Source organism: Rhinolophus sinicus, linkage group LG11 (assembly GCF_036562045.2).
Source record: "Rhinolophus sinicus isolate RSC01 linkage group LG11, ASM3656204v1, whole genome shotgun sequence".
Lineage (NCBI taxonomy): Eukaryota > Metazoa > Chordata > Mammalia > Chiroptera > Rhinolophidae > Rhinolophus > Rhinolophus sinicus.
The window spans coordinates 70,842,476-70,853,938 of record NC_133760.1 but is presented as its reverse complement, the minus strand read 5'-3'; the positions used below and the strand labels follow the sequence as shown (position 1 = coordinate 70,853,938).

Below are 11,463 nucleotides of genomic sequence, written 5' to 3'. Positions count from 1 at the left end.
CAAATTAGGATGTGGAGAAACTGGAAATCTCATCATTGTTGATGGGAATGTAAATTGGTTCAGCCATTTTGGAAAATAGCTTGTCAGTTTCTTGAAAAGTCAAATGTAAGTTTACCATATAACTCAGCAGTTCCACTATAACGTATCTACTTAAGAGAAATGAAAATACATGGCCACATGAAGACTTACATATGAATGTCCACAGTAGCATTACTTATAGTAACCCAAACCTGAAAACAACCTAAATATTTGCCAGCTGCTGAAAGTATAAACAAAATATAGTATTATACATGTATTGATAAATGTATATTTCAATGCATACACATTTTAACAGATTTTTATATATCTGTATGCTAAAATTATACATTTATGAAGTGCTATAAACTATGTGTATATTTTATCACATTCATAAGAATACGAGTATATATAATTTCAAGTTAGCACCTCTTCAGTTTTCAATCCAGCCACAAATCTGGGTTCAAACCCTGGCTCCACCATGTCTTAGTTGTGGTCCTAGGCTAGTTACTTGACTTCTCTGAATCCATATTAGTAAAATAAGGGTAATGATATAGACCTTACAGAACTGTAAGATTAAATGAGATATAATATATAAAATGCTTAGCACTAGACTGGCACAGTATCACTTCTTAATAAATCATACCTAGTATTTTTTTTGGCATTTTATTTGTAAATCCAGTTGTTTACTAATACACAGGAGTGAGGAGAAGGAAGCCATTTTGTGCAGTGGAGAAAGCCCTTCTGCACTTCTGGCTGTCTGACTCCAAATTTTTCACTTAATCTCTCAGAGCTTTGGTTGCCAAAATCTGTAAAGGAGGATTACGTTAGTCATTTCACAGGACTTGTTATGATGAGGAAAATGATATTAAAGTGCTTTGTAAACTGCAAAGTACAACAACAATATGAAGTACTCTATTATTCTAGCCTTCTGTTTCCATCCATACCACCCACAGTGTTTTTAGGAGAACCTGAATAACTACTTGTAGAGTGATGCATAGTCAGCTCTCAACCTCTAAGATCATAATGAAAGAAACTTTTAATGGCCGTGGTGGTGGTAGCGAGTCATTTTCAAAATAAAGTTGATTCGCCTGTTGCTTGAATACAAAGTGAAAACAGTGTCACTCCCTATCTGAAACACTCTCTGCCTGTCCTCTCTGCTGAGCTATCAGGCTTGGCTAAATCTGTCCCTGGCCAGTATGTTAATAATCCCCACTGGTTCTGAGACCTCCATCCACCACCGATGTGACATTCTTTGTGTTCAAATGTCTAGCTGACGTCTGATGCTTAAAACAGCCTATGCTTTCACTCTTCTCTGCATTGTCACAGCCTGTATCACCACTCTTAAAAGGCTATCGCAGCCATTCCTAGCACCAGTTGCTGACCAGCCTCCCACTCGCCTCCCTGCCTGCGTCTGGCTGCTTTGAATGCCTGGTTCTTCAAGCTCCTTGGGGGTCTGACAAAGCAGGGACCATGTCTACCTTCGGCTACAGGAGAGGACTTAGCAAATATGAATCCATCGATGAGGATGAACTCCTCGCTTCCCTGTCAGCTGAGGAGCTGAAGGAGCTAGAGAGGGAGTTGGAAGACATTGAACCTGACCGCAATCTTCCTGTGGGGCTAAGGCAAAAGAGCCTGACTGAGAAAACCCCCACTGGGACATTCAGCAGAGAGGCACTGATGGCCTATTGGGAAAAGGAGTCCCAAAAACTCCTGGAGAAGGAGAGGCTGGGGGAGTGTGGAAAGGTAGGCTTTTGGGACTTTTCCTTGGCTACTCCCAGCCCCCCACCATCCCACCCCAAAACAGGAACCTGTTTTCTCTAACTTTGCAGAACTCATCTCTTTTCTTTTCTTATAATCTGCTACTGAAAAATCCCTCGGGTTGAGATAGTCCTGTAACTTCTATGGCCACCAAATAGATCATAATATGTAAAATGATTGGCTGGGGTTCTATAATTGACTAATGATGGAATTTTCAAGAGGAAAATAATTCACAAGTAAGGCATGGGTTTAGATATTTTGTAAAATGTAAGTCCAATTTGAGTTATAAGTTGGGGATGATGTGGCATAGTATCTGTACATATATATGGCAGTTAAGTAAATTTATTTTCGTTGTTTATAAAGGCAAAAGTGCATACTCTTGTTGCTTTGACTGTGATGGTGGCTACAGTAAAAACAATTCTTTTTTCCCACTCCAAGGAGTGTGGGGTGGTAGGAGATACATGGGAGTGAGAATGAGGGGAGCTTCTTTCTAGTCCCTGCTCTGTCCCTAAGTTGTTAGACTTTCAACCGTTAGTCACTTCTGCATGGTTCTCTTTCCCATTTGTCCATGGAGGGAGTGGGAGCCAGTGGTTTTTCTGTTTGTTTGGGTTTTTTTGGGTTTAGTTTGTTGTGTGCGTGTATGTGAATCAAAAACCCCTTTGAGATTTTGGTAAGTTATGGACCTTCTTAAGAAAATGCACATGCACTGTGCATATATACACAAACTTTTACATAGAATGTCAGAATGACGATACCTCTCCTGAACCCACCTGCGGACCCAGGTTAAGCAAACCTGTGTACATGATCTCTAAGATTCCTTCCTGCTTATAATGGTGATACTGAGGCCAGGAAATGTACTTCTATGAGAGCTCAGGTCCATTGAGTGCTTGTTCTCTGCCCAGTAAACAGTTACTCTAAATATACCAAATGAATCATCAATAAAAGGAAGTTCAAAAGACTATGCTCTGGGAAAATAGAACGTTAACATAACAAATTTATGAATTTGTGAAAGAACACAGGTCAGGAGCAAGAGTTGAAAACCTCTGTGCTCCACTGGAATCATCTAAAATCAAAATGGCCTGGAGCCAGTGGTAAGAGTTCCAGGTACTAATCTAGGCTCTGTTAGATGATCTCGGTGGTAGGGTGTGTGGGCCACATTTGTAGCAAGACATGTGTGAGCTTTGTCCATGTCAATCATTGAGAAGGGTCACTGGGATCAGGCCAGGGTCTGCCAAGGCCACGGTGGCTGCCTGCATTGAAGGACTGGAAGGGGAGCTGATAAGGAAGGACACACATGACAGGCCAGGATTTGGGCTGGTCAATTCCTCCACAACCATGATTTTTAGAGGTTTTGTTTTTTGTTTTTTTGTTTGTTTGTTTTGTTTTTTGTTTTGTTTTTGTTTGTTTTTTATGTGGGAATATGTGTCAGAAATCTGATTTAAAAATACACATGACATTTTTTTTGCAGTTATTAAAGAATTTCCTTCATAAAATGATTAAAATTGTCTCAGAGGATCCAGGACAGACAGCCATTGTAGCAATAATGCAACAAAGGCACTTTAATGTCATGGTGTCTTGAGATGGGCGGGAAACAAAGGGCAAAGCCTGTTGTCAGCTGTTGATGAAACCCACCGGATCCTGCCAAAGGTTCTGGTGAGCCCTGCCAGTGGCTTATCAGCTCAATTAGAGAGGCTGCTGTGTTGACGAACTTTGATTCCTTTCTCGGCTGGTTAACATTTCTCTCACTACATTTTGCCCGCTGGCCAGCTGTCTCTGTAGTCACAAGGAGTGCTGAGCAGGAGCTTGCTGGTGAAGGGTGTAAATCCATTCCCACCCCAGGAAAAAAACTCAAGCAGCTGAGGGGTGGCTGGGGGATGGCAGCGTAAGTGAAGAGCAGCACAGTGTGGCCCATGAAAAGGAGATGGAGTCTCTGTTGTCAGGCTTCTGGCTCTGTCACGGGCTTATGAAAATCACCTCCCACTCCTGTTGAATGACAGCCTCTGCCCCCGTGGGCTCACACAAAGCTATGCTCCGTGAAATAGCTCCAGGGGGCCTGGGACACCAAGGCTCTAGCTCTCCTAGTTTGTATCTCTGCTGGGCCTTGGGCGTAGGGGCCGCTCACATTATTTCATTGAATTCTTACCTTCTGCACATGAGAACTGAGACTAAGAGAGATGAAGAAACTCATTTGAGATGAATAGTTTTAAAGTAGAGTTGAAATTCAGACCAAGCTCTGTTGGCACAAAGACCACGATTCTCAAAATGAGGGTGCCCACCCACCACCATCACCTGGGAGCTTTTTAGAACTGCTCATTCTGACACCTGCTGAATGAGGAATTCTGGGGGCGGGGCCCAGCATTCAGTGGTCTCACAAGCCTACAGGTGATTATGACACACTGCAAGGTTAGAACCACTCAACTACACTAGTTTCTTTAAGAACCCTCAGAGGGGACTCCTCTAAAGTCAACTAGCTCTTCATGGGTAGACCCAGAAGCAGAACTGAAAACCAAGCCTCTGGCCTTCTTCAGGGAATGATGCCTGGGAGGTGATCAGGAGTAATGGATGGCCACCCCTTCTTGTGGCCTTATTTATCCTCTACATGTCCCAATATTCACCTTCTCCTATAGCCCCTTCAGCAACGTACACCTCACTGCCTGGCCCTATCCACACCTTCCCACCCCCATTCTCACAGGGATTAGGGTTAACTCCAGAGCAGTGGCAGAGAGGAGATCTGGAAAGGTGTAGTCCGTCCTGGTGCCAGAGCAATTTAGAAAGTAGACAAAGATTGAGTGTTGCATCCTCCTGCCTCCCTCTCCTCTCTAGACACCTTTCTCCCTTCTGACATTCTTCTGCTGGATGTCCCCACCTAGGGTGACCAACCATCTCAGATTATCTGGGACTATTCAGATTTTAGAACTAAAAATCCTGCTTCTTGGGATAGCTTTCAGTCCCAGGCAAACCAGGACACTTGGTCACTTTACCCCGACCCAGCCCGGTCAGTACTTTTTTCCTGGGCCTCATCCTGACTCAGTGACTCTTAGCCAATGTCATTCTACATCCGCCCATTCAGTAAACAAATATATATTGAGTCCCTGCTACATGCTGAGTACGGTGCTAGGTGAACAAAACAGACACCATCCCTGTCCTCACCCTGCTAACAGTCTTTTGGGGAAAATGACAGGTCATTAAAATAGGTGCTTAACTGGGGGAAGTACAAGATGTGAGAATGCATCAAAAGGATAATTTGAGGGGGCTTTCTGGAAGAAGTGTCACTTGGTTATTACACGATAACTCATTGCTAGACAACAGTTTCACATATCATCTCTCCAGGTACTTGCTGAGGGGAAAACATCTGCAGATAAAGCCTAAAGGTCTTTTAAAAACAAAAAGGGATACAATTTAATGGTGGCATCACAGGCAGTAGACCTTGGATTTTGAGAGGCCTCTTTCCTCCAAATATGGAAACAGCTAAACACACACACACACACACACACACCATCCGGATCCTGAAGAAGTGAGTAAATTAAGACTGGACAAGCCATCCCAGGAGTGGCTGACCCCTTCCCCAGGCCATCACTTGGTGGCTGCCACTCCAAACAAGTGGATAACTGGAGGCTATTTTGTGATAGCAACTGGGCAAACAACCCTGGAGACAAACACTGTTTTCCAAAGCTCATTCCACATGCCTCAGGCAGCAGGAGCCCTCAGGGTGAAAAACAACAACAACAACAAAAAAAACAAAAACAAAATGTTGCCAGTGTAGAGGCTTTGGGGACAGGGAGGGACACTTGGCTTTAGAGAAGATAAAGGACTGAAAAGTTAGCATTAGAGAAAATTTAACTGTCATAAATTTCCACACACACACACACAAAAAAAGCTTTTTTATAAGATAGCAAGAAAAAAAAGAAAGAGGTCTGTTGGGCTTCTTAGTATAGAGTCTTAGTAAACAGGAAAGACAGAGATAGAATGGAATTGTGTTTGCCTGAAAGTCTTTCATAATTGATGCATGCTAAATAATTTAAGACCATCAGGCTGAGGCAATGTCTTCCTTCAAAATTTTCTACTGTTCTCTGCTGTTCCACATTACGCTGAGAATCTAGGTAGAGCCAAGGCCGATTACCTTTCCCACCTTGTGTTTTCTGCAGTCCGTCTCATCTAACCCTGTACTAGAGTGAGATTTCAAGCTGATTTGCTGCAAAGGGTGACTCAATGTTTTCCTGCCTGGAGCTGGGCATTCACCTGTTGCGCCCTGAACAGCAGCCCTGCCACTCAGCTTCCTTCCCCAGAGCCAGGGCAGGGGCAGCAGCGGCTCCCAGGTGGTGTGGACTCTCCCAGACCCTGAGCAGGGCTCCACCCCAGAGGTAGATAAATGCTGGAGGAGCAAATAATACTCCTCCCTCTGTCTACACTGAGACAGGTGAAGCCGAGAGCACTTGGCTCCTGTCACATCTGCTACAGGAGACAAATTTGGGGAAGAATTTGGAACATTAAAGAAAGGAAACTGTTAACATGTGCATGTTAGTTGCCCTTGTTTGGGATGGAGAATTAAGCAGGTCAGAGGGGTGATTCTAGAAGGGAGGGTTGAATCTGATGAATTGTAAGTACACTGGGAGGCAAGTCATTCTGACTCGATAGTTAAGAGACTAAAAATTTATCAAAGTTTTCCAAATTTGAAGTTTTAACTTACTTTATCCAAAGTGGCAAAATGATAGGAAATTTTAACTCAACCAATTGAATTCTGGATATATATTCTGCAGAATACCAAAGAAACGTTTGTAGAAAAAGCTGTTGAAAGTTATGCCATGAAATGTTAACTTCGGTTACACAGCAGATTCACTATTTTCCTTATAAAGTTGTGTATTGCTTGCCATACAAAATGTTTAATGTTTTCTTTTTTTTTTTTAAGTTTATTGAGATTATAATTGACATATAACACTGTATTAGCTTTAGGTATACAACATAATGATGTGATATATACATATATATATGACAAACTTACTGATGATGCTATGCTCTTTAGGTTGCAGAAGAAGACAAAGAGGAGAGTGAGGAAGAGCTTGTCTTTACGGAAAGTAACAGTGAGGTTTCTGAGGAGGTGTACACGGAAGAGGAGGGGGAGGACGAGGACGAGGACGAGGACGAGGACGAGGAGGAGGACGAGGAGGAGGACGAGGACAGCGGTGAAGAGGAAAGAGCCATCGACAACGAGAAAGGTATTAATGGAACTGTAAATTATGATAGTGTCAGCTCTGACAATTCCAGGCCAAAGACCTTTAAAAGTCAGATAGAAAACATAAGTTTGACCAATGGCCACAGCGGGAGGAACGCAGAGTCGCCGGCGGCCATGCACCCATGCGGAAACCCCACGGTGATCGAGGATGCTTTGGAGAAGATTAGAAACAACGACCCTGACACCACGGAAGTCAATCTGAACAACATCGAGAACATCACGTCACCGACGCTCGCCCGTTTCGCCGAGGCCCTCAAGGACAACACGGTGGTGAAGACCTTCAGTCTGGCCAACACCCACGCCGACGACAGCGCGGCCCTGGCCATCGCGGACATGCTCCGGGTCAACGCGCACATCACCAACCTCAACCTCGACTCCAACTTCATCACGGGCAAGGGCGTCCTGGCCATCATGAGGGCGCTGCAGCGCAACGCGGTGCTCACGGAGCTGCGCTTCCACAACCAGAGGCACATCATGGGCAGCCAGGTGGAGATGGAGATCGTCAAGCTGCTGCGGGACAACACCACGCTGCTCAGGCTGGGCTACCATTTCGAGCTCCCAGGACCAAGAATGAGCATGACGAGCCTCTTGACCCGAAACATGGATAAGCAGAGGCAGAAGCGGATGCAGGAGCAAAAACAGCAAGAGGGGTATGATGGAGGATCCAACCTGAGGACCAAAGTCTGGCAGAGAGGAACGCCTGGCTCCTCACCATGTGCATCGCCCTGGTCATCCCCCAAAGTCCCCAAGAAAGCCCAGACTGTGAGGAGCCGGCCGGCATCTCCCGTGGCCCCGCCCCCTCCTCCTCCCCCGCCCCCCCTTCCTCCCCAACGATTGCCACCCCCTCCTCCGCCGCCACCTCCTCCACTTCCGGACAAAAAGTACATCACCCGAAACATCGCGGAGGTCATCAAACAACAGGAGAGTGCCCAGCGGGCATTACAAAATGGACAGAAAAAGAAAAAAGGCAAAAAGGTTAAGAAACAGCCAAACAATATCCTAAAGGAAATAAAAAATTCCCTGAGGTCAGTGCAAGAGAAGAAAATGGAAGACAGTTCCAGACCTTCTACCCCACAGAGATCAGCTCATGACAATCTCATGGAAGCGATTCGGGGAAGTAGCATAAAGCAGCTAAGACGGGTGAGTTCCCCAAGAGCAGACCCTGGGGCACAGAGTTAGAAAGGGGTCGGCCTCCAGTGCACAATGGCACCGAAGTCGCCTCTCGAAATACTTATTCAATTTTAATACTTGAGTTGGCAAGAGCAAGCATACCAAGTTTGAAACATCAGGAGCAGGTCACCAGTGAGCAGATTTCCATCTGAGAGGCGTGCCTGGGTCCTTCTTAGTCCTTTAAGGGCCAGGCCCATTTTAAGATACTCCAACATATAAAAATCCTGATTTCTTTAATAAGAAAGTCAGGGAGTACAATCTACATTCCCAAAAAAGATTCATCACTTGTCAAAAATGTTACCCAGAGTTATAAGTGATTTAAAACCTAATTTGTAATATAAAATTTGAATAGCACTCAGCAATAATCCATCTATATCTGAGTTCTTCTCAGAGAATACTGCTGGAGACATACCCTAGAGATATTGTTCACTTTATCATTTATGTTGTTTATATTGAAAGAAAATCCTCTATTTTTGCAGGTGGAAGTTCCAGCTGCTCTGCAATAAAAACACCATCTTTAGAAGAGGATGCAGAATTATTCAGTAGTATTAAATAAAATGCATTGTGCGATGTTTCTAAAATACTTTCTTCAATTTGAAATGTTTGCTGACTTTAAAAATAGCTCCACCCTTTAATTCCAAAGAGAATTTTAAGGAACAATCAGCATGTTTCTTCTGTAAATATGAAAATAAACTTTTTTATGTCAGATTTGTATTGGCAAGAAGCAGTTTAAAGATGCTATTCATATCTTTGGATATGTTGGTAGCTCTGAGTTGTAATGAGTTAACAAAATGTGCTGTTATTTTTGTAATCCCAATAAATTTGGATTGAAGTTTTTTTAAAACAAACTAATATTTTTTTGTGAGCTGATCCACCTGTCAGGTGTGTATGTAACATTGCTAAATATTAAAAATATTACATTGTCACCCCAAAAGTGTTTGGGTGCTTAGCATTTGCTTCTCTTTGTTTTCTCACATTCAAGAAAATTTGAACAGAGCTCTTTCTAAATGTCTGGCATCAAGAATTTTCTTTAAAGTCTTCTTGGTAGAGAGATAAAAGCTTGGGAAAAGACCCCAGAAGTGGCCACTATCACCTTGGATGCATCAATATTAGACCCAGGAGGCCAGCTGACACCCCCACATTCCCATAAGGCCACTAGATCAATTCAATCATGTATAATTAAAATCAAATATTTCTGGAAGAAGCAACATTGAAAGTAAGAAAGTTTCTTAGTCAAGAGGACATAAGTGCTAGGGGAATGCTTGAAAGATAGGCCCCCGGAATTCGGAGTTGTCTTGTGCCTGATGCTGCAAATTCGCCATTCAATTCTCCTTTTAAGCTCTTCTTGGATAAGCCTTAGTCCAATGGGTTTCAGCTTTTTGAGCTCTACACACACAGTGATGATGGCAACATCCATGACACATCCAGGCACAAGGGCACATGTATTTGCAATCCCCAAGTATTATTCTACCCCACCCCCCTCACTCAAGAAATATCTGAATTCAAATAAGAGAAAGACGTATCAGAGATTACCTTCGTTCCACTATCGTGTTCCCCTCCAGCTTCTGAAAGCTATAAACCTTTTAGTCTCTTGCAATAACTATGATTAGCAGTGTTTCCTTTGTGTACTGCAGAGTATAACACTTGTCTTGGCAAGCTGTCTGGACCACCCATTCTATAATTATTTGCTTCATGTACAAAGCATTGGATTATCTCCAATCAAGAGGATGTGTTCTCCTTGAAAATTCTTCAATAGTTCTTTGGTCTGTGTCTTTTAGTCTGTTTCTATATGGTTGGTTCTGCCATTCTCTTCCTCAATCAGGATAACTGATATTATCTCTTAAGGAGGGTTCCAGAGGCCCGTTAGCTAGGTCAGTGCCCCGTGGCGAGTGGCTGACATTTTCTGAACTAAGTTGTCTCATGTACTTTTCACAAGAGCGTTAGAAGATGCTATCTCCGTTTTATAGATGAGGAAACGCAGGCTCAGACAGAGTCAGGTTGCGTGTAAAACTCTATCTCTGTACCACCCATGCTCCTTCTGCATCACTGCACCTCTCTCCGCTTCCATCCAGACTCAAGCCCCCCAAGGGCTCCCCGTTCTTAGAACTATGGTGGCCATTTCCGTTTCCCTCGATAGTGACTTCACTATTTTTACTCCTTTTCATTAGTGTTCACCATCATGCTCATTATTGTTGTTCAAAGAATAAAAGCTAAAATGTAAGTTCTCCAAAGACGTGTGTGTGTGTGTGTGTGTGTGAGAATTTAGGACAGAAAGCCAAGGCAGACAGACTTTCCCTTCCCCTGACCCTGTGTGTATACAAGGACGAGGCTCTTCTAAGTGGAACCAGCTTCCAGCTCCAACACCTTGAGGTACAGGAGCAGATGGCTGCTCATAAACTGGGTCGTCGATAAAACCATGCACAAATCCAAGAAAGGGGGTATTCGGCAGTGCTCCCAAGTTAGGAGGGAAAGGGTTGCTGCCAGGGCTGGGGAGGCAGCCAGGCATTCTCACCAGGAGTGAGTGATGAGCAGTCAAATATTCTATCCTTTACGTTTTAAAAAGGCTGCCTTGCTGAAACTTTTGGGGCCTCAAGAAAGAGAAGCTTGCACTTACTCGGTGTTCACAAAATGTAAACAAAGACAGGGATCCTCACACTTCATCTGCAAGACAAAGTATTTATAAAGCCCATAGTGAGACAAGTATGAAATGGTCAGGTAGTAAGTGGGTATATTGGTCATTCAGGAAAACGTTCTAGAATTTTATTTCAGAAGACAGTCCTGTAAACATGCAAGGTGCTATGACTCTCTTTATTCAGCAGAGAGCAGGAATTCTTAGTTCATCCGTCCTGCGAATGCATAGAGCTGGTATGAACACGAATTAGTTCATCCTCTACAAAGAGCTTTCAGCTCACTGGGAGAGAGGCTGCCCAAGACTAAATGAAGTGTTTAGGCTGTGATTTACATCTGCACATTAATCTCTTAAAGTACACCTCATCCTGAACTGAAACGGGGCCAGGATGCTGAGTCTCAGTCACTCTGAATGTCCTGCTGCCACAGGTATTTAATAACTCCGTGTCAGCAGGATGTTGATTTAATACCGGCCCTGACGAAGTTGCTACAAGTGAGTGAAAGGAAGAAGTAATCACAGCAGCCGCTGTACCTATATTGAGACGCAATGAAGACTGGGATAAATGGATACGTTCTTAAAAAGACCTCTTAACTATTTCCTTTCATGATACAGTTAACATTGCCTTACCTTTGTTTCTCCAAGGTTTAGAAGGTAGAGT

General features: G+C 43.6%; 1 protein-coding gene across 1 annotated transcript; it reads left to right on the top strand.

The window, feature by feature from the left end:
- Positions 1-1,363: 1,363 nt before the first annotated feature.
- LMOD2 (leiomodin 2) lies at positions 1,364-9,110 on the top strand. Its single transcript, XM_019750083.2, has 3 exons — positions 1,364-1,761; positions 6,797-8,146; positions 8,656-9,110. Exons 1-3 carry the CDS (start codon positions 1,489-1,491, stop codon positions 8,680-8,682), a joined length of 1,650 nt encoding a protein of 549 aa, XP_019605642.2. The 5' UTR covers positions 1,364-1,488; the 3' UTR covers positions 8,683-9,110.
- Positions 9,111-11,463: the final 2,353 nt, after the last annotated feature.

Excerpts from the sequence above, each read along its gene's own strand:
- LMOD2 (XM_019750083.2), top strand. The coding sequence starts at position 1,489 with ATGTCTACCTTCGGCTACAGGAGAGGACTTAGCAAATATGAATCCATC. Across the intron at positions 1,762-6,796 it reads GGCTGGGGGAGTGTGGAAAG|GTTGCAGAAGAAGACAAAGA; the intron begins GTAGGCTTTTGG and ends TATGCTCTTTAG. Across the intron at positions 8,147-8,655 it reads GCATAAAGCAGCTAAGACGG|GTGGAAGTTCCAGCTGCTCT; the intron begins GTGAGTTCCCCA and ends CTATTTTTGCAG.